At 44.8% G+C, this 21086-nt stretch overlaps 1 protein-coding gene across 2 annotated transcripts in view; it reads left to right on the top strand.

The window, feature by feature from the left end:
- AMBRA1 (autophagy and beclin 1 regulator 1) overlaps window positions 1-20085 on the top strand; it is a 135159-nt gene extending 115074 nt beyond the window's left edge. For both annotated transcript variants that reach the window (XM_026849788.1, XM_026849787.1), the window contains exons 16-18: window positions 7781-7873; window positions 9408-9601; window positions 18488-20085. In XM_026849788.1, the coding sequence (XP_026705589.1) occupies window positions 7781-7873; window positions 9408-9601; window positions 18488-18978 (778 nt within the window). In that variant the 3' untranslated portion in view covers window positions 18979-20085. The remainder of the gene's footprint in view (window positions 1-7780; window positions 7874-9407; window positions 9602-18487) is intronic.
- Window positions 20086-21086: the final 1001 nt, after the last annotated feature.

Genomic DNA, 21086 nt, shown 5'->3' with positions numbered 1-21086 from the left:
ATAATTGTGGATTTGAGTTTTTGTCTTCCTTTTTTTTTTTTTTTTTTTTTTTGAGCAGGTTTCCTCTGTGTGCTAAACAGAACACTTTTTAGTTGGCTAATTTCAAAGCTGCTGAAGATTAAAAATATAAAACTTGGCTTGCCTTGTGGATCTCATTGGGATTAGACCAAGCCAAGATCTTGGTTCTGGAGCTTGGCAGCTTTGTCTGTGCACATTGCAATGTTTTATTAAATTTAAAAAAAATTTTTAAAAAATCATTACTATGCTTGCTAATTTTAAACGTTTATTTTGAAGTTGACTTCTCCCATTCTAAATGCATTTTCCTCATTTAGTTTGTTGGCATAAGATCTACAAAACAAGCCTACTTCGAAGTTGCCTTTGAATCAATGTAAATAGTAGTTTCTGCTAAAATGCTACTGAAAATTCAAAGAAGGCTAAAGAGTGTCTTTGGCTCTCAAGACTTGTAGCAGCTTAAGATGTTTAAGGCCTTAGAAGGCTTAAGCAGTTTGTGCTCCTAACAAATTGTCTAAACTACTAGATCTGATAAACAGCTTAAATTCTGAGGGTTCAAAGCTTATTTGGAGTTTAGTCTGCCTGTAATCACTTCAAGCAATTAACAAGCCTTTAGTTTTTTAGAGTATTTTAAGGAAGTTATCCCATCTTTAGAGCTTGTTTTAAGATGATACCAAGCTGAATTGTTCTTATTTAAGGCACTTAAAGCTCTTCCTTCTGGAATTTGTTACTTACATTCCAGTGGATCCCTAAATGCTACTTGGTGTGGTTGGAGCCAAATAAGTGAAGGAAATTAAGGAATACTGGCAAGATTTTGAGTGGGAAGGAAATCAGTGAAAATTCAGGAAATTCTTATTTGGTTTATTTTTGCCTTGTTTATTACAGGCTATTTTTTCCGGATGGTATGTTCTTATCCACATAAATGTGCATTTTTTAAATAGTGCGCTGTGTAGTACAGTACAGCATATGCAAAAATCTTACCAGTGTTGTAGGGCCCACCTTGCCTGAATGTTTTGTTCATCTGCTAACATTTATTTTGTGTTTAATGATGGCCTTCGTATGCTCTCTCCAAATTGAGGACGTATCTCTTCTACTTGTTAAAGTAGCTGATGTCTAGTTACAACATCAGTGTTATGGGGGTCACGTTCAGGACTGAAAGGGTCCCTCTTGTTCTCTTAGGTGCGAGTTACAACTTTGTGTCACGCTGAGAGTGGTGTAAAAGAGCTCTGGGAAAAGCTGCTTTAAAAAACTGTTGTGACATTTTGGTAGAAGAATTGACATGGGTATGAAGGCTGTCTGGGAGGGACTTTTCTCATCCTTATTCTCAACGCAAGTTTTTCTACGTAGCTTTGTGTCCCCTTAAGAGCAGCATTCTTAACCTCAGTATTAATTCTTGAGTCCTAAGATAATTGAACATCCAAACTTAAATAAAGAACTCTCTTCTGCTCTGTCGTTGTCTTGGTGCTTAATTTCCATTTATAGCTCCCGTTGAATGTGTTGGAAGATTGATTCTTCATGTAAGGCTTTCTCCCTTGGAATGTAAGACAAATTCCTCTTAAGCTTTCTGTTGGCGTGTCCTCCATGTCACGAGTGCTCATCTGCTACATGCAGCTAGACAGGTTACAAATGCTGACTCCTGGAAGTCCCTTTGGGTTTTAGCTGTAGTGACCCTGTGGATCGGAAGAAACTGTTGTGTTTGTGTTCTTCCTACTGTGTTAATCTCTCTTTCTTTCTCTCTTTGAGATATTTAACAGTTTAGCTGACAGATGACTCTCTTCCCTAGCTGTGATGTCACATTTTTGCCCAGGGGAGATGACTGTTAGAGGTGTGCCTTCTATCTTATCTGCTGGCTGCAAGAGCCTGGACTGTATCCAGCTTTAGCTGCCTACTGGTGGGCAGAACAAACCTGTGCATGTTCATGCTGTCGAGACAGAAGAATGTATTAGGTATTAATGCCTCCAAATTTATGAGGCTGACCTCATTTAAATGAGTTTGAATAGAGCCTCTTCAAAAATCCCTCTCTTTAACCTAGCTGGCAGGACTGCACAATCAAATAAATGGGTCCACTCATCTTGCACAGCGTTCTGAGTTGAGCTGGCATCCTCCCTGAAGCAGGCACATGGCTACCAGCTGCACCAAGCTGCTTGCTGTCCGGCTTCTGCAGCACTTTTGGCAGTTCAGAGAGGTGTCAGGATGTGTTTCTGCATGGTTGCTGGTTTCCAGGTAGGCGAAGCTTGCAGGATTCTGGAAAATTAGTGGGCTGTGTCAGTGTAGGGAGTAAAAATGCACCTGCTGCTAGTTGCAGAGAAGGGGTGACCCTTCCATTGTTCCTCTGAATGTGATGAATAATTTCATTTGTCAGTTAAGCATCTGTGTGGTTGTTAATTGTAAACTGCAGATCTTGTGTTCTGTATGACTTACCTTGTTAGGAATTCTTATACTTGGTCTCATGCTCTTCCCCTGGCTAGTCATACCTGGGCTGTACTCTGAGGGTGTGCTCTGAAATAGTCTGGTGCTGGTGAAGCTGCCACCAATTCCTTGGTCAGAGGGAGTTACTGCCCAGCAGAGCTGCTCCAGGAGTCCTGTTTGCTGGTTCCATACAGTTTGCACTGCAGCCAATTTTCACTTGGATTTGTCTCTGCAAGTGGTTCATCGCCTGCACAGAAAGCTAAATATTTATGAGGTAGAGTGTTGGAAATGATTGTTTTCCTATCCAGGCAGCTGCTGGGAGTGCCAAACTTTACCTTATACTGACAATAGCGTTGCCTAGCTAATCATGGGAGCTAGGGATGGGCTTGCTGTGCTGATCATCACACGCTGGCAGAAGAGATAATGAGCTGCTGACAAGGATGCATCTGGAATCCAGCCAAGCATTGCATTGTGTGAGATACCATGTGCTGCTTTTTCCTTCCCAAACAAGGACAATGGATTCCTGTTCCTTAGCATAGTGTCACCTTGCTCTCTGTTGCTGACTATATTTCCTTGATACCATTTGAATGGTTTAAGAATGACAAAGGCAGGAAAAGACATCTTGGGGAATTCCTTACAAATCCTTTGTAAACTAACCTGATTTTTTATGCTTGCTCATAGTGATCTTGAATGGACAGTATATTTGAGAAATCATCTTTAAAGAGTAATCTCTTCTGTGGAGAAAGCAAACCTTGGCAGCATAAAAATCAGATATTCACCTAGCTGTGTGCTGCATGGCATCACTTTGCAGCTAGTCATCTTCATGTTGGGCTTGCCACAGTCTTCATGGTAGTAATGGCGGTGTGCTCATATTCTTAAATAGGATTGCAGGCAGCAATATCTTCATCAAAATCTAATTCTGTGCTGTAGCAGACAAGTGAGCTGCTGTTAAGCCTTTCCATGTGGCAGGACTTGGAGGAGAGCAGTACATTTGCCCGTTGCTGCTACGTTCTTCGGTATTGGGGATGGTTTAAGTGAAAAGATAGTCGGTGTCGTTTATGCCTTTTTGAACCTGTACACCCTACTTGCAAATTATTTGTTTTGTCTTGCCATCTTGCTGCTGAGCTGTATTGTTAGGTAGAGCTGGGGAATTTTTGTCCTAATCCCTCCTCCTCTTCAACTCCCTATTTTCGATATGCCAGCTGGGGGGGTTACCCAGATGTCTAAGTCAATTTGTGCTGATCTGTGCTTTGTCAGTTTACTTTTCAAATACTGGTTAAACGAATTCAGTAAATCGTATTTCAGTTTCTCGTCACGTATGAATAATTTTGTCACTAATTCCTAGAGTTTGCCCCTAGTTTCTTCAAGGGGACATACCTGAGCTGCGTAGGTAATGCCTCCATGCAGAGGGAGAGGCTGTGCTGCATAAGTTGTTGGCTCTTGGTACTTAACAGGCTCCACTCTGAATCCTTATTTGACTTTCAGCAAAGCATGCAGATCTGTGCCCTTCATCCTCTCCAAGCTCCTTAATAATGTGAGCTGGACACAGGCATGAAGAGAAAGTCCATCTCGGAACAGGTCCCTGCTGGGAAAGCCAGGCTGTGAGCAGTTCTGCATTTAACAAAGCTAATGGAAATTTCCAGGGAGGGCTTAGAGAGCTTAGTGACAGCCATAAAAAGGAAGAAAATAAGAACTTGACTAAGTGGACTTCACTGTCCATGACTGACGCAGTGTGGAGAATTGTAATTTTTCACCCTGAAGCCCTAGGCAACAGATGTCCTCCTTGCTGCATCCACATCGAAGTGGCAACATGCTCCATGCTACACAGAGCTTCTACCTTATGCCTTGGAAAATGTAAAGTGCTTCCAGCATTTCCATGTCTAGAGTTTGATGGAGCAAAAGTTAAATGCTTACATTACCTGAAAAATATTCATTTCTCTAGTGTAAGCTCTGCTTCTGTGAAATGAATAGTCAGGCCTTGATTTGCAAATCTCCTGGGAAACGTGCTGTGAAAGACTTGCTAACTTACAAAATTCAAGCAATATTTTGCAATGGGTGTTAAAAAACCTTTAGGCTTTCTGAAAAAGGAGATTGCACTGTTTTAAATAGGTGTGCTTAAACCAGGGCAAATCTTTAAGCTTAATTGAAAATCTGATTTAAACCAAGGTAATTGTGGTTGTCACGCGCATCTTGTTGTGTACTTAAGTTAGTTTTAAGTGTGATTATGTGATCAAGTTTCTAATGCAGGCATGGTCTTAAAACTGGCACTTAACCTACACAATAAATGAAATCTTTGCTTATTAAGAAGGGGAGTTATGATCTTTATATAAAAGACAGTGCCCAACCAGTTCCCTTTGTTAAGCTCAGATGTTTGTTTTCTTCACTGTATCTTGATGCAGTCTGAGACATCTCTTCTGTAGCTTCCATCATCCAAAGCCTAGAAGACCTAATCAAGAGCGAGGTGGATATTTTACTTAGGGCTGTGGAGAGGCGGATGAGATGCAAGTCAGAGAGATACAGATGCCTGCAAAAGAGGAGAAAGATCACGTAGAGGATTTTATTGCTTCAAGTCTTTTGTAAGAGGTGGAGTTGGGAGAAGATAAATTGGTTAGCTGACGCTGGTGGGGGAAGAACCTGCTGAAGGGTAGCTGTGAGGATGCTTGCTGCTGCAGTATAGAGTGCCAGCTGTTTATTCTGAGCCACTTTTCTGGCTCTGCAGGGAGACATGCACAGTCCTGACTAAAAGCCAGGTTAAAGTGGTGCTGAGGATGTTGAACTCCCATCGTGGCCAAGTCTAATGACCTTGGCTTAAGCCTGTTCATCAGTGTTCCCAGAGTCAGCAACAGGAGCAGTGGCACCAGCTGCTACATGTCCTCCTTCTGGGAAAGGAGAGCCAAGTCCTCAACTCTCTGGCAGTAAATGAGCAGCTAATAGTACCCTGGCAGTGAAGCTCAGTTGATAAATGGCAGTATTTAAAACCAGTGTGCAAAGTCGTGTATTAAATGGAATGGCTATTGATTTCACTGTCCAGGGAAGGGTGCAAATTGATCGCGTGGAGTTAGAACAGACTTTCCTGTCCAGCAACCTGAGTGTACAGTAGTGAGTCTCTGCAGAACAGGTAGGCGCAGGGAAGGGAGTTTTTAACCTGGTGTAGTGCATGTCAGTCTGGTACCGCCATGCTTTTGTAGAAGTGAGATGAATCAGACTCAGACGTGTGTGTGTGTGCAGGAGCTGAGCTTTCTGTGTAGTATAAGGACACAGTGTTTGGGGGAAGAGGGGAAACACAGTATTGCCAACTCACATTTTGGCCAAGGGAAAGCTTTGCAGTATTCTGGTTTCTAGAACAACTGGGAGCTAGCAAAGACAAGTAGGGCACATGGAGCACCTTGGCGAGGAATATCAGTCATGCAGTCATGTAGGTGGCTGTGGGGACCACGCCTGTACTTTGGAAAACAAGAAAAAGCATGGAAGGAGGAGGAAAAGAGCATGGGTCAGTTTAGCTCTGTTGGGTAACAGCTGCAGATACCAAGTAAACTAGGCTTTTTCTGGAAATTTTGCCTACCAGGTCAGAAAGTCTCACTTGCCTAGGGAGTGTGCTACTTTGCAGATAGTGAAGTGTGACAGCTAAGTCTCAATATACTAGGCAGGGGATGGAGCAGCCAGAGGGACTGGCACAATTTTAGTGACAGGTTACCATCTGTCAGTAAACTCCGAAGCCTTTGTAAATCAGCATCTCCCTGGCAGCTGCTTTCATGGGGTATAATGCAGTGCAAAAAAAAAAAAAAAAAAAAGTGATGACTGGTTACTTCCTGTAGACTCCCTGCATGGTTTTGTTGACCTAATTTTTTCCAGCTTTCGCCCTTGGTCCCGACCTGGGCTACTATCACCTCAGAGCCTAGCCTGAGCCTAGCCTGAGGCCCCCGGCACACACAGCTCTCCTATTGCAGCATGTCTGAGCTGGAGTTCTTGCCAGTTCTGCTGAGGCAGCTCATTACAGGGACAACAGCTTTTATATCTATGTAAAACACCATGTTTGTGCCCAAGCCATAAACAGCTGCCAGCTACTTGCCCTGAATCCTTCCTTCAGACTGTGGGACTACCCTTAGTTCATGCTCTGAGGCTGCCTGCAGTGTGGTGCAAGTCCATCTCTTCAGACACAATCCCCTTCTCTCTACACAGGACCTTTTTTCTTTTTTTCTTTTTTCACTTGCCTGGTGGTTAACCACTGCACAGCACTGTTAACTAGTCAGGGGCAAATCTGCAGTCCAGCAGGTACATGATGGTACATGGCACCCTTTCGAAACTCCCAGGCCAGCTCCCAGGAGCTGGTGTGTTGGCATGGCATGGCAAAATATTGTACAGAAAGTCTCTTCTGTGGCAGTGCAGCCCATAGTGCATCTGGAAGCAGGACACAGCAGTAGGTGGAAGATTGCCATACTGCCTTGGACTGCACAGTGTGTGCCTGTCATCTCACATTTCTGTATGGCACAGAGTAAACTGGGTTCACTCTTACCCTCTTCCAGTCTAAGAGCTGTTGGACCTTAGAAATAGCGGGAGATGCACTTACAGCATTATGGTGGTTTAGTTTCTGTGATTGCCTGTAGTCTTTAGCAATGATGTGATGATTAGCAATACATTGTTAACCTTGCCTGTTGCTGTGAAGTGATTAGCCAGCGCTGGCTTCACGTATCTTTTTGGGAAATGCACTGTGGAAGGTTGCCAGAGCATTGGCTGTTCTGTTAAGCTTAGTAGCATTAGCTGTAAAATTCAAGTTTTGGACTTCTCAGACACACAGGTAGTTGACTTAGCACAAACTTTTGTGGAAACATTAAAATATCCTCTACATCTGCCCTTGCTCTGCAGTGATTGTCAGTGAGAGGGCTGTATAGAGATTTATTTCTAGGTAGAATGAGAACCATTTGCAAAGAAACTAAATGTCGAATAAAAGCAGTGTTTTACTCCGCATTACCTAGTACAGGAAATCTGGCAGGCACCACAGAATGTCCTTCCCATTCCAATTCTTTGTTTAGTCACTTGGAGTTAGGGTAACCTGATTTTATACACACAGTTGTAAGTCTTCATTTCCTGAAAATCTCTCTGCTCCTGTTGCTGTGCCTCAGTGCTAATATTGAAAGGAAATTAATGGAGTATTCCAGAGCAATCTGGGTAATACAATGCTCCATGTTTGCAAGGCTGTTTATGGTGATGAGCCCTTTTAACAAAAACATGAACTGAGCCAGATCTGCAGTTTCTGTAGGTCAGGAATCAACAGTGTCCTTTGTGTTGTGGGGATGTAATGTGTGCTGGCTGGAATCGTGTCCTGCCATACTAATATTTTTTCCTTCTTTGGTGTTTCAAGGGCCTTAAACTCTGGAGTTGAGTACCACTGGGACCAGCTGAATGAGAACGTCTTCGCTGTGCATTCCAGCAGCAGGAGCACTGAGCGGCCTGGGTGAGTCTCCTGGGTGTGGATTAAGGAGACCTAACACTTCTTAGGCAATTTTTTCCACCTCTGACACTGCCTAGTTGGGCCACCTGGCCTGCTGCCAGTAAGTGACATTCAGTGCCCCAAAGTGCTGCCAAAGATAGTGAAGTACATGTGTCATCCGTGGCCTCAGTAACACCCTTGAGCAAGCTGTGGGAGGAACATGTGGGGTTTGATGCATCAAAAGCACCATGCAAAGTAAACAGCCTTTGGAGGATAACTGAAGAACGGGGTGAGCATTCACAGACATGGATGCAAATCCATTGGGCGGTCTTGGTGACTGATTTTCATCCCTCTGGTTTCTGGTCATGGGACAGTTGTTTCTCAGTAATAAACTCTATTGACAGCCCTATTGGCTGCTTCATCCAGTCTGTCCAGTGATACACACATTAGTTATTGTAAACATGAGGGTGATGCTGCAGTCCCTTGCTTCTTGTCCCAGTGAAGAGTGTTTTTCCTTAAGCCAGCTGTTCTCATCAAGAGGGTGGCGGTCTTGTTTCTGAATTAGGAACTCCAGGATCCCAGAGAAGTTACAAACGGGTGTACAGGGCCATGTCTGTGCTGTCCCTACAGCCTTGGACTGATTGAGAGTAAAAAATAAGCAGTAGAGTTTCTTTACTCTGCCATGTCAGTGGATATTGCCACTACTCATGTTTTTTGACAACAAATGTCAGTCCTGCATGGTGGGTTAGGTGCAACTTGAAGGCAGAAATACTGCTCAAGAATGAACTAGCTCAAAGAGCAAGAAAAGTGTGGCAGGTTTCAAAACATTATAAAGAAGGGTTGTGAATGAGGCAGTCTTTCCTAGAATCCATCATTTTCAGCACAGCCAGAGGTCAGTTTTGGAAACAGCATCCAAGCATTGTCAGGATTCAGCTCTTGTAGTGTTGTACACTTCAGCTGTTCAGTTCTGAGAAGAAGCTAATGAGCCTTGAGGCAGTTCCTGTTGTTTGCTCTTGAGAACAGAGAATTTCTCTTGTCCGATTGGAACAGGCAGGAATGCCTGCTGGAGTTAATTCATGTGTGATGCTGACAAACTAGAAGGTCCAGAGGAGGGAAGGGATACACACTGCGTCCTTGGGAGTTAAAAACCGATGTGCAGAGGGAGGTTGTGTGTGTGTGTGTTTACGGTCCTGCGTGGCGTGTCGTGTTGCCTACTCAACTCTGACTTCAAGACAGAGTCATTCTCCAGGCTTAGTGATGCTGCAGGGAGATCAGTCTGTGCCTGGCAGGCACGCTGCTTCTGTGGAAGGGTGGGTGGACTGCAAGAATCTGTTGACCTAAAACTCAAGAGATGAGACCAGCCAGCTGAGGTTGGAGAGGGATGTCTGTGTGTGTGTAAATAAGTGCAGGTCACAGTTCCCTCCAGCCCCATCTGCACAGTGGCTAGCAGGTGCCTGTTTGGAGTGGAGGCAAGAAGAGGCTCAGGTGGATGCTTCAATCTTGCTGGGACACATTGCCTCCAATGCTCCTGGTCTTATTTGTTTTTCTCTCTTTTCAGAACCAGCAGAGCCACATGGAGAACAGACAGGGACATGGGCCTGATGAATGCCATAGGCCTGCAACCCCGAAACCCCCCCACCTCTGTGACTTCGCAGGGTACCCAGACCTTGGCGCCTCAGCTGCAGAATGCCGAGACTCAGACAGAGAGGGAGGTACAGGAGCAGGAATCCGCCTCTGCAGGGACTGGGGAAGGTAGGAGCTCAAGCAATGATTTATCTGACAGAGCTTACCTGGTGAGTGAGGAGTTTCCACACAGGTTCCACATCCTGTCAAGGCATTTGGACACTCCTGTTATCTCTTCAGCAAAGATTTCTCCAGCCTAATTTGCCTGTAGCTAAGCTCAAGATGATCAGGAGCTATATAAATAGAGAAGTTGTCTTTTTCACATGCTTTTAGAGGGCAAAATGGACTCTTCTTCATTGCATCTTTGTAGAATCAGCTGTACTGGCATCACTTCTTACAAATCTCCTGAACTCTAACCTTCAGTAAGGCTGCAAGCTGCTAAGAATTATCCTTTCTGCCTCTCTGTTAAGAACTTAACTTGGTCTTATCAACCTCTGCATTGAAAACCTGTGCAGGCTTCACAAGCTCAGAACCTGGATACAAATCAGTTCTCACAAAGCAGGTATGAGTATCCTGCGTAGTCTGATTGATGCAAGCTGTGATGAGTGTCCGGCTCAGCTATTCAAAAATGTCTCTAGTGTTTTCCAGTACAGGAAAACTTAGCAACGTGTAAAGAGCTGGAAGCAGCTGGTGTACAATTCCTACATGATGATAAAATCACTTTTGAAAGCATGGTGGTTTTCTCCGGACTTCTTGTCTCTTGAATCCAGCTCTGAAGGCTTGCCTAGGAAAAAGTTGGGCAGTATATCCACAAGAAAGACAGAGAAAATCAAAGAGACTGTTTTGAAGGTGTTGGTTCATGATGAACCCACTTGGCTTTGGGAAGCAGCCCGTGACATGCAGTTTTTGCCTGTATGCTTACTTGTGCTCTGTTACTCTGAAAGATGCTTTTTGGCATGTGACTCTTCCACAGTTGCTGTTGTACAGCATCCAGCCTGTGTGATAAAGCTTTCTCTGATCTCGGCTCTTCTGTTCAAAGTTAAGTAGCAAATTCCTGACCTGGTGGGGTTTCCCATCTGCTTATCTCAGCAGAGCTGGGATTAACTTCTCTAGAAGGTTAGTCCAGTTGAGGGCGTGTGAAAAAGGCTGGAACGTAGGCTGTCTGGACAAATGCTGATCTTATGGGAACTGGTTCTTCCATTGAATGTGGTGTGCAGACTGAGAACAGGGTACAGTGTGGGACCTTCTTGCATCAAGGCCATGATGGCTGACACAGCAGGCTTGGGGATCTTTCTCTGCTCTGTTAAACCAGTGGAGTTCTCCAGTGCTGCTTTTCTCTGCTGCAGTTCTGCAATCATCTGGAGGTTTTGTTATCTCATTCTTTATAATTAACCTTTCAGTTTTCAGATCTAGGTCATGGTTTTTAACTAGACTATTAATGAGATGAGGAAGGGTTGTCCTTTACCAGTGCCTTGGGCAGGCTATCTCTACAAAGGAGCAAAACATGTAGCGTTTGGAAGAAAGGGAGCACAAATAACAAACCTAGGACAGAGACTTCTCTTTGTCTCCTTTCTTGCTTGGAAGAAGATTGGTAGGTTCCTGTCACATCCTGCTTAGATGAGGGAGACCAGTGACTTAATTCATAAAGCCTCCAGCGGAGTGGACAAAGGTGAGACAACTCTCAAAGTCCAGACGTTTATTAACTTCCCACAGTGTACTAACTGGATACATGATAACTGGTTAAGTATATAACAAGTTATGGCAAGCAATATAGTATGCCTTGCTTTACTTAATGGTAGTGAGGAAAAAGGGGAAAAAGAAAAGGAGGGAGATAAAGAGAATATTGAAATAGAGATCGCTGGATTACTGGTCCAGGTTCCTGTGTTGGTCCTGTCCAAATTTTAGGGATTCATCTGTCGTCTTCACTTCTTCATGTCTTCTTTATAGTTTCTTCCTCTCACTCCTTGTCCCCTCCTCAATTTATACCCACTTTCCTTGGGTCTGTCCCCTAGGTCAACCCACATACCTGTGTATCCCATGTATGGGGGAGGGGTAAGGTTCTTCATGGGATAATGTAACTAGCGTGATCTTGTTAATCTTTATTAGAACATTCAAGGGTGTCAACTTTAATATGTGATTCATGGATAATAAAGCAAAAGTCATTCACTGGACAGATGGCCCTTGAAACTTTACAAGATGGACCAGAGCAGAACCATCCTATCTTCACAGGGCTCCCTCCTCCAGCTGCATCCTGTGCTGTCCAAGTAGCCTTATCAGCTCTAAAATCCACACTATCCACCCTGTGACTAGTTTCACTACTTGTGTTTGAGACGTTTCTTGGCTCAGAGGGCCTCAGGTCCCCCATCCCTTATCTCTCTCTGACTGTTTTTTCCCTCAGGTCTTGTTTTTGGGGAGTTACAAATTGTCTCTCACAGTTCCACATCTGGTGTGATTTCTGGCTCAGATGCTGACTTATCACTCTTGTAAGTGGCCTCACCTAAAAAATGGGCTGTCACACTCCTGTGTACTATATAAGGATTTTTAGAATAAAGGAGTTATTCCAATATGGACATATGCACTGGAGATGAGCCAAAGTGATTTTATCCTGTAATTGATGAATTGCATCCTGAGTGGAAATTCCTCTGCAAGGGCTCTAAGAGCAGCTCAAAGCAGGGAGTTGTCAAGACATTAACTATCAGGAGCATGTAGGATCAAAAAAACTTATGTAATCCGTGACAGAGGAAGAGTACAAGAACCTATCATGGAGCAGAAAGTCAAATTTTCAGCTGTTGTTACCAACACCTCAATCAGTTAGCTGGGGACTTGTGGCATCAGTGATCTGGTTCAACCAGACTCTTCATGCTTCACATTATACTTGAGCCGTATTGCACTGCTTGTGGTTACTGTATTTTCAGCATCATAAACTCTTGTGATGCTTGTCCAGTGTGTTCAGGCAGGCTAGATTAGATGCTGTGCTGCTTTTCTGATGGTTAATTTGCCCCTTGTGTCTACCATAACCCTTTGTTGAAAGGAAACAGTGTTTCCTAACAGCAGGATTGAGAGGTCAATGACAGGAAGGAAAAAAAGAGAAAGGAAAAAATTGCTACCACTAAGTTGGTGTGTGACTTAGGGCAAATTATTAATCATCTACTAAATGGGAATAAATCTTCCCATAGTACAGTACACCAGGGACCGTGAAGATTAATTAGTGTTTTGTATGGGTCTTTGAAGATGTAAATCACTATGTAAAAGCGTAGCAGTATTAGCAGCAGCAGAATGGATAAATCAGATGTGATTCTGAGTAATGTAAAGGGAAGTGATTTAGTTACTACCTTGTCATGAGGGAAAAAAACCAAAACAAGACAAACTCCCCAAACCCCCCCTTTGAATGTTTAAAAAAATGAAAAGAAAGTAAAACAAAGGCTAGTGCTACCCCCAAGAGTGAATTTCTGTCCTATATCCTGTCAGCCTACCGTTGTGGGGAATTCTGGCTTAGGGCATTTCTTGCAGATATGTGCTTACTGTACAAAAAAAAAAAAAAAAAAAAAAAAAAAAAAAAAAAAAAAAAAAGGTATGCAGAATTGCATCAGAAATCTAATTAAGCTCTGTGTGGGTATAAATAGTTTCCTTTTCTCATGCAAAGCTCTGCAGAGACTTTGCTATTCTGATTATCTTTCTACATCCTTTGGAGGAATGAGTATATGATGACTATTAGAAGTGAATCCCTCTAATGTCTGTATCTTTTTGTTTTGTGGCAGTTGATAGCTGCCTTGTGAACTCTTCTCCCAAGCCACACATAAACCAAAGGAAGTTAGAGTTGAGAGAAAACTAGGAGAGATACTGAGAAATGCATAAGCCATTATTTCAGCCATCTCCTACTTTCTTTTAAGCTGACAGGCATAGTGGAAATTGTGATGGAGTTGTAACTTTGAGGGACTTTTAATTAGAAACAGTCAGTTGGGGATTGTACTCCACTTTCCCTTGCAGATGGACAGGTGTGATGGGAAGGAATCTGTATTCAGCTGGCAAATTAAATGTCACTTAAAAACCAACAAAAATTCCTAATGAGATCTAATGGCCCAAAGCTTTAACCTTTAGAAATTGTAATTCCCGATCCAGACTGGGTTGGGCTGTGGCTGCCACTTGTTCAGGCTGCTGGATCTGTGGAGTAGGGTGCGAGTGGCAGTAACTGTCAGGGACTGCAACATGCAAAAGGTGCTGCAGGCTGAGAGAAAGGGACATTTGCAGAGCTTCATGACACTTGTTTGGTTGGGCTCCCATGGTGTTCCCTGGCTATTAAGAGTATATCAATACATTTTCCAGAGAATCCAGTTGTTTAAAAAGAAAAAAAAAAATGACTGACGCTCAAAAAAAACTTGATGGAAGGAACTGAAAGGCAATTGTAATTTCAGTTCCTATCATCTGCATTGTCTTAAAATTCAGATAGCCAGCTCAGTGCTCATTGCGCAAGTGGGCATGTGTTAGGAACTACTGAAATTGTAGCCGTCAGAAGACCTGCTGTCAGTGGATTGCTACTTTGCCTGTCTTCGGGGGAGCAACATAATGGCTACTGTCATGCTGTATACCGTTTTTAACCTATTTTTCTCACCAGCCAGTACAAATTTCCCTCCTGTCCAACTGCTTTTAGAGGATGCAGCAGATACTTTTTGAGAAGGAAATTGGTTGTAAAATGAAGCATTGGGTTTGTAGGATTCAGTCTGTTCAAACAGTGAAAAGACAGCACATGCAAGTGAAACTTTGCTGGCGTAAGCAAAGCATCCTGAGGATGCCTAAGGAGTGAGTGTGCCTGCATGTGATCTAACTTATTTAAACTGAGACATTAGGAACACATGCCAGGGGCTGCATGGGCAGGAATACCCTGTCCCCAGCCAAACCTCATGAATGCTATAAAGAAGCGTGTTGGTTTACGTTAGCTGAACACATTCTTGCAATACTGTTGTTGGATGTGATGTGACTTTTGTGCGATTAGTGTGGAGATCTGCCTCTCATTCTCCAAGTAGGAACGTGGGTAGAACCCTTAGCCTTTTTTTTTTATCTGCCCATCCATCTGAAAAAGGTGTCATATGTCCTATAGAACTGCAAATTTTGGCTTCTCTTTAAAACTCTCTGAAAAGCACTACCTAAAAAATAGACTCAGGTTTGAGAGAAGCATGTATTATGCAAGCCTTTACAGTGTGAGCTGCTCCAAGTACCTGGCTCTCTTGGGATTAAATGATGGAGGATACTTTTAAACTCTTGTTACAAAAATGTTTCACTCATACAAATCACCAAGGTGAGGTATTGCTAAGAAATTTGTTGTAAGTCAAAGCGGTTGCCTGTTTTCTGAGTTCTGTGGAGTTGTTTGGATTAGTTACTTCAGAAAGGAAGTGTGAATATGCTTCAGAGCTTGGTTGGAGAGAAAAGTAACTGGTAGTATTTCTTCTAGCACTAAGGGAGGTGTGATTATTCATAGCTGGTTATGCTATGCTGTGACCCTCCCTTTCCTATTCTTATTCAAGGAGTGAATTCATTTTAAAATACCGATATTTTTATCTTTGAGCATCTGAATTAGCGGGTCAGCTCACACCTCAGAGCTATTATTCCATGTTCTCTGAAGACTTAGATATCTCTGTAGTGCTTACTCTTAGTTCTAATTTTGAAGCTTTGTTTGCAAGCATGCCTACTAACTACTGCTGGTTTTAGAAAGAGGAAAGCTGAAAATAGGATAAAAATCAAGAGCGATATCAGTATATTACACAGCCACAGAGGAACCTGATCTTATCCTTGCTGCTTTGGGCTTTGCTCTTTATCAGATGTGTGCTGTCCATGCCCAAAGATAAACAAGTTGTATCCCCATAAGTACTTAAACCACTTCATTTAAGAGTGGAAATGCTTCTGTGTTATGCCCAGCTCCACTAAAAGTTTGCTAGATGTTTCGCCCTTGTAGTTTTCTGTGTCAAGCTTTTGTGTTGCTGGAGTAGCATGGCCAAGGACTTCTAAAGACAGATGTATTAGCTAAAGAGTATTTTGTTAAATGTTGGAGCCAGTCAGCTAGACTGATGGTTAGTTCAGTTTTCTAGATTTTGTCTGTAGTGTTCTGTGAGGCTTTTCTATTTTTCTGACCCTAGAAGGTAGACTGAGAAGAATGAGAGCTTACGGTAAAAGATTTTACAGAGCCTGGGAGATCAGAATGTAGTTTTGAGCACAAAATGAGAGGAGTTTCCTTCGTATGAAGAATTAGATGTGCTGTCACTTGGCCTACTCCTGCATAAGCTCAGGTTCAAGCTCTGGATATGCCTAAAGCCTTTGGAGTCTGGAAAAAAGTGTCACAAGTATGGGGTTTCTCTCTGTCCTGGTTTTATTCAGCTGGTGGCACAGGGAATGGGGTTTGGCCACTGCAGCAAGTTGTAACATCTAGCAGTCTGAGGTTTACAGCTTTGCTGTTGTTTTGGGTAAGTGCCTGTGTGCACACTCTGAACCTCCACCAAATGGAAGTTAGCTTATTTCACTTGTGCTGAGTACTAATGTAGCGTGGTGAAAGAACGTGTGTGGGAGTCACCAGGCAGTAGAAACAGGGCTGTATGTGAATCTGTGCTGTAGCTCAGCTCAAGGCAAATCGCACAGGAAGCTTTGCTCTGAACCAGTCAGCCAAAGCCATTGTCGAAGCCTAACGGGGGGGAAATGAGAGGCCAACCCCCAAAGCAGACGTGCTTGTTGGATGCTTGAATGGTGAGGCTCACGCCTGGTCCTTGACAGACCAGAAAGGAATTTCCAGCAGTGCTGTATCTCCATGCTCATAATCTGAAGGCTCATGACTTGCTGATTTCTGCTGCGGCATCAGCCCTTGCCTTGTTTTCTGAGCAAGCAGCTGCCTCAACTGGAAATTCAGAAATGGCACATGGTAATTAAGGGGCAGGGAAGAGCAGGGGGTGCTGTGTTGTGCTCTGCCTGCAGGGACTCCTCTGGTGAAGCACATGTTTATAATGCTGAGGAGCACTGGCTGGGGATTCTTGCTGATTCGTGGTTTTAATGCTCCTGTATTGGGCTACTTTATAGTAAGTGATCTGTCAAGAGCACAGTACCTGCTGTGTCAGGACTTGTGTAGGTAGGGCTGACTGGCATGTCACTAAGCCAGTTGCATGTCTTGGCTTTCTCAAACGTCCTCTCTGGCCTGGCCGGATGGTTGGTGACGAAGTGCTTACCACTGTACCCTCAGGAGGACGCGATGACTGAATCAAAAACCGTGCTTTTCACACTTTCCACTCGCTGCTGCTCATGATCAATGCTTCGATATCCCCTGGCACACATGTTGTTCACGCTGAAGTTTCCAGTCTTAACAGTTGCCTCTGTCTGTTCTCAGTCTTTGTGCTGCTCAGCCAGGTTCCTAGTTAACGTCAGCCACATCCTGAACAGGGATTCTCTGCTAGAGCTGTGGGCCAGGCTCTGCCCAGGAGGTATACTTGCTCACTCCTCTAGGCTCCAGATTCTCACGTGGTTACTGATGTCTCTGTGGTCTCGCTGATGCTTTAACCGAGGAGTTGTGTAATTGCTGTATATATAGGGAGTAGAGCAGGCTTACTACATTCCTAGCAGACAGGGACTTATTCTACTTGTGAGGATTAAATTTGCCCTTAATGTCTGTAATATCTTTACAGCAGGGCAGTATGTCAGCAGACTTGCCTGAAGATTAAATTAGCTGTGCCCTGTGGTGGAGGAAGCTGGTGGTGTTTGATGCAAGTACCACTGAGCCCATGAGGAAAGGGAAGAAGCCGTCACTGACTGCGTAACATGTTAACAGCTTTAACTATCTTGCTTTTTTAAAAAACAGCCTCTACAGTGGCATGGTGTAGACTGTGCTGAATACTCCATCTCCCATGCTGGCTACATGATCTCTATCCCACAGCCCCGAGCGGTTTTGTCTTCCTAGTCAGGGTGGTATTTTGGTTTTTATTGTGTTTTAAGTCCTGCCTACATCTAGCCTTGTTGACATTTGTGTTCATTTCTGTGGTGCCAGGAGAGCTCACAGCTTTCTTTTCTCCTCTAATCAGCACTGCTGTAGCTTCATGGAGCTGGCAGTGAGATTTATCGCTTTAATAAGAATCATCAAGATCCCAGTGTGGAATGATTCTACCAGTTTATGATTACCGATTCTTTTCCCCAACCGGTCTGGGTAGGATTTGTAGCAAAAGGAGGATGCTGGGAAGCAGAACTGGGCTGGACTTTCCTGCCATGGGGATTTAATCTCCTATATGGACTATTTTTCTGGGAGATTTTGTTTTTCAAAAGTAATCTTCAGCAACCAAAGCATCTGCTGATGGTTCCCTCAGAGCTCAGTACAGCGTGACTGTGAAGGGAAGGCTCAGAGATAGAGTAGACAAAGACTCTAGATCTTAAGAGTTGTCTTTTGCATTCCTCAAAACATATCAGCCAAGGGGAGCAGGAAGCCTAGATCTCCCCTTGATCATAGGTGATGTGGACTCTCTTCTGTAGCTGCTGTCTGCTCTTGGTCTGTTGCCTGTGTCCTCCTTGATACTGGGGAAATTGCCATCAGGTCACCTGCCTGGGGTGTTTTCAAACAAGTGAAGTAAGAAAGGCCACAGGACTCTTTTGCACCACAGTGAAATGTTTGGTTTATTGCAGTGCAAGCTGAGGTTTTTCTTCCTGCCCCTGAGGGACTGGCTGGACTGTCTCTGCAGCTGTGAGAAAACATAGTGCCTCTGACTCATCTTTTTTCCCTACCTGTATGGCTAGATAAGAGCTGCCTCTCCTCAGCTTGGACATGCAAGTTTGTGAGGGATACCCATGGGATTGGGCAAGATTTTCTTGACAGCATTTGGTGCCTTTGTCTGGCACTTCACCAAAAGTTATGGAAATAAAATGTTGGGCTCCCTCTGGATCAAAACCCATCTTCTGTCCCAGCACACGCACACTGTGTGACACATCCTACCCCGCATGCTTTCTCTTTGTGTTGTAGCTTGCCTTGTGCACCAAAGTTGCTTCTGCTTTCTCTTGCAGGTGAAGGTCCAGAATATGGGGCCAGTGGGGAGGATGCCCTGAGTAGGATCCAAAGGCTGATGGCAGAAGGTGGCATGACTGCCGTGGTCCAGCGGGAGCAGAGCACCACCATGGCGTCCATGGGCGGCTTTGGCAACAACATCATTGTGAGCCACCGGATCCACCGCAGCTCTCAGACTGGTGCAGAGTCCAGCGGGGCGGAGGGCGCAGCAGCGCAGCAGTCCACCTCGCAGCAGCTGGCAGCTGAGCTGGAGGGACGGATCCTCTCAGAGTCTATGCAGCTGTCGGAGCATGGCCTGAGCCCGCGGACAGCCTCTAATGGGAGTGAAGGACAAAGCGCAGGTGAGCTGGACCTGCCAGAGCAGGCCCAGTCCTCCATGGACACTGAGGGACCAATTGAATACAGTGACCTAATTAATAATAACCATCTTCCTGACAGTACCAACTTCTATAGTAATGACAGCACCAGTGGGGAGTCGCGGAACAGGTAGAGGTTGAGTTGTGTGTTGGTGCTACCCTTGTACTGCTCAGCAGAGACCTGTACCTCACAGCTGGCCAGGAGCTGGAAGAGTAGGGATGTGTGGCTCTGACGAGGATACTGGTGGTTCAGAGGGCTTCTCTATCCTGGGTGAGAGGGAGGGGATGAGGACTGCAAGGGAAGCCATGGGGGAAAAAAGCGTACTGTATTTCCAGTGTTCCCACTGCTGAAGAGTTAACAGAAATATGAACTGTACTGGCTGCACATCATGCAGATTTTGAAGACCCATGGGATCCCCTGAGCTCAGCCCTAACCCTGCAATTCAGTGTCATCCTTTGTAAACCTCCTTTCCTTTCCTCTTTCCTGCCCTTTTATGCCCAGGGGCTGATCAGTAGAGTGAGAAAAGGGAAGGGGGCCTGCAGCATCCTCCTGGAGACAGGCAGTCCTCCTGGGCAAACCCGGGTGTGATGCTCCAGCTCTGTTGCTGGAGTGGAGGAGTCTTCCAGGCCACAGTGCCGCTCTGTGGCACAGCACTGCTTCCACCTCAGAGTGGTGTTCTGAGACCTGTCCTGCCTGAGCTGTGGTCTCTTCTGGGAAGAACTGGGCTTTGCCGAAACTTGCATGGCACAGGATCTGCTCACAAGTGGGGCTCTTTCCTTTTTAGAGAGCTAGCTTACTACTTGGCAGGAACCTAAGCAGAGATGCTGTATAGATGGGTAGAGGGACAAGGGCTACTGCTCTCTAGTCAGGATGCAGTTCACGCAAGGATGTTCTAAGCTGTGCCAATATTAACATGAATGAGCCATCCCAGTGGTTTCATGGTGCCAGGACTGAGCTACACCTCCTTGGCAGGGGGCAGGGAATGTCTTTCAGCTCTAGGCCAGGGTGTGAGGTATGAGTCTGTGATGTAAGGTGTTGCATGTGAAATCTTGACCTTGTACATGTAGTTTCTAGTGGAGAAATCAAGGCTCTGATATTTTGTTTTTAGTCTCAAATGTGATTTTCCTTTTCGTTTGTAACTCTCCATCCCTAGAAGGCTTGTGGAGGAAGGACGGGGAGCGTGTGAGTGCTAACGAGGGAAACACCAAAGATCAATGTCATTAAAATATGACAAACCCTTGCTTGACCTACTGTCTTCATTTGTGTGATGGTTGTCTCCGCGTTCAGCCTCGGGATAGGTACATCCTGCTCAGCAGCTCAAGGTAGCTTACGAATGTCAAATGATGACCACCCCCTTCCCAGGAGGAAAAAGCAGGCCCAGCCTTTGAGTTGGAAGCCCAGCACTGGGAAACAGGGAGGAGTATTTGGGAATCTTGATTGCAAATCACCGTTCAACCAGTCTGGAGGTGAGTGGGCACTTCTGTGTTTCCCATCATCCAAGTACTGCATTAGGGAGAAAGGGGAGTGCTTCTATAATCCTGCTTAAAAAGGTACGCAGAGATGCAGCACTGCCTGTCTTAGGCAAGCAGCGAGTGGTTTGTCTTGCTGACCTCTCAGAGCAGAAAAGGGGTGCAGTATCTGTCTGTCTGTGATGAAGGAATGCATGCTCCGGCGTTACCCCTCTGCGGTGAGGGATGCTTCCCCTGCTGTCTGAGCACCTGCCGGCAGCTGCTGCGCTCCTGCCCGGCTCCTCGAGACTCTGCACTGCAAAGACATTACAATAAATAAGGCTGTCATTAGGCAGCACTCAAGCTCCCAGTCAGAAGAGTCTGTTAGAGAACATTAAGCAAATCTTCTCTTAAATCACAGCCTGGAAATGAACCTTAAATCAAATCAGCTGCTGCCAGGCCTCATTGCAGAGTGTTAATGAGGCTCTAAAACCTGCCCTGAGCCAACCACATCCCTGATCCGACAGGAGAGCAGCCTGAAAAACGGGATTCCCTTGTGTGGTGAGGAAGGTTTCATGCATCCCTGTATTGCCTCAGCGTGGGGTAGCCTGAGGATGTGCTGGCACTTGGGAGCTGGAGGAGCTATGTCTCAGATGGGGGCTCGGTCAGACAGGGTGGTGCAGGTCTAAGCAGAGCTGTTTACTGCTCTGCTTGAAAACAAACTAAAACAGAGCCTGGAAAAAAAATGCTTCTGCTTTGGCTCAGCCTGGCATCTCTTTTTTTCCCCTGCACA

This window comes from Athene cunicularia (genome assembly GCF_003259725.1).
Source record: "Athene cunicularia isolate RWA chromosome 5 unlocalized genomic scaffold, athCun1 chr5_part1, whole genome shotgun sequence".
NCBI classification, from domain to species: Eukaryota; Metazoa; Chordata; class Aves; order Strigiformes; family Strigidae; genus Athene; species Athene cunicularia.
Note: the sequence above shows the minus strand (reverse complement) of the source record. Positions and strands in the feature narration are given on the sequence as shown.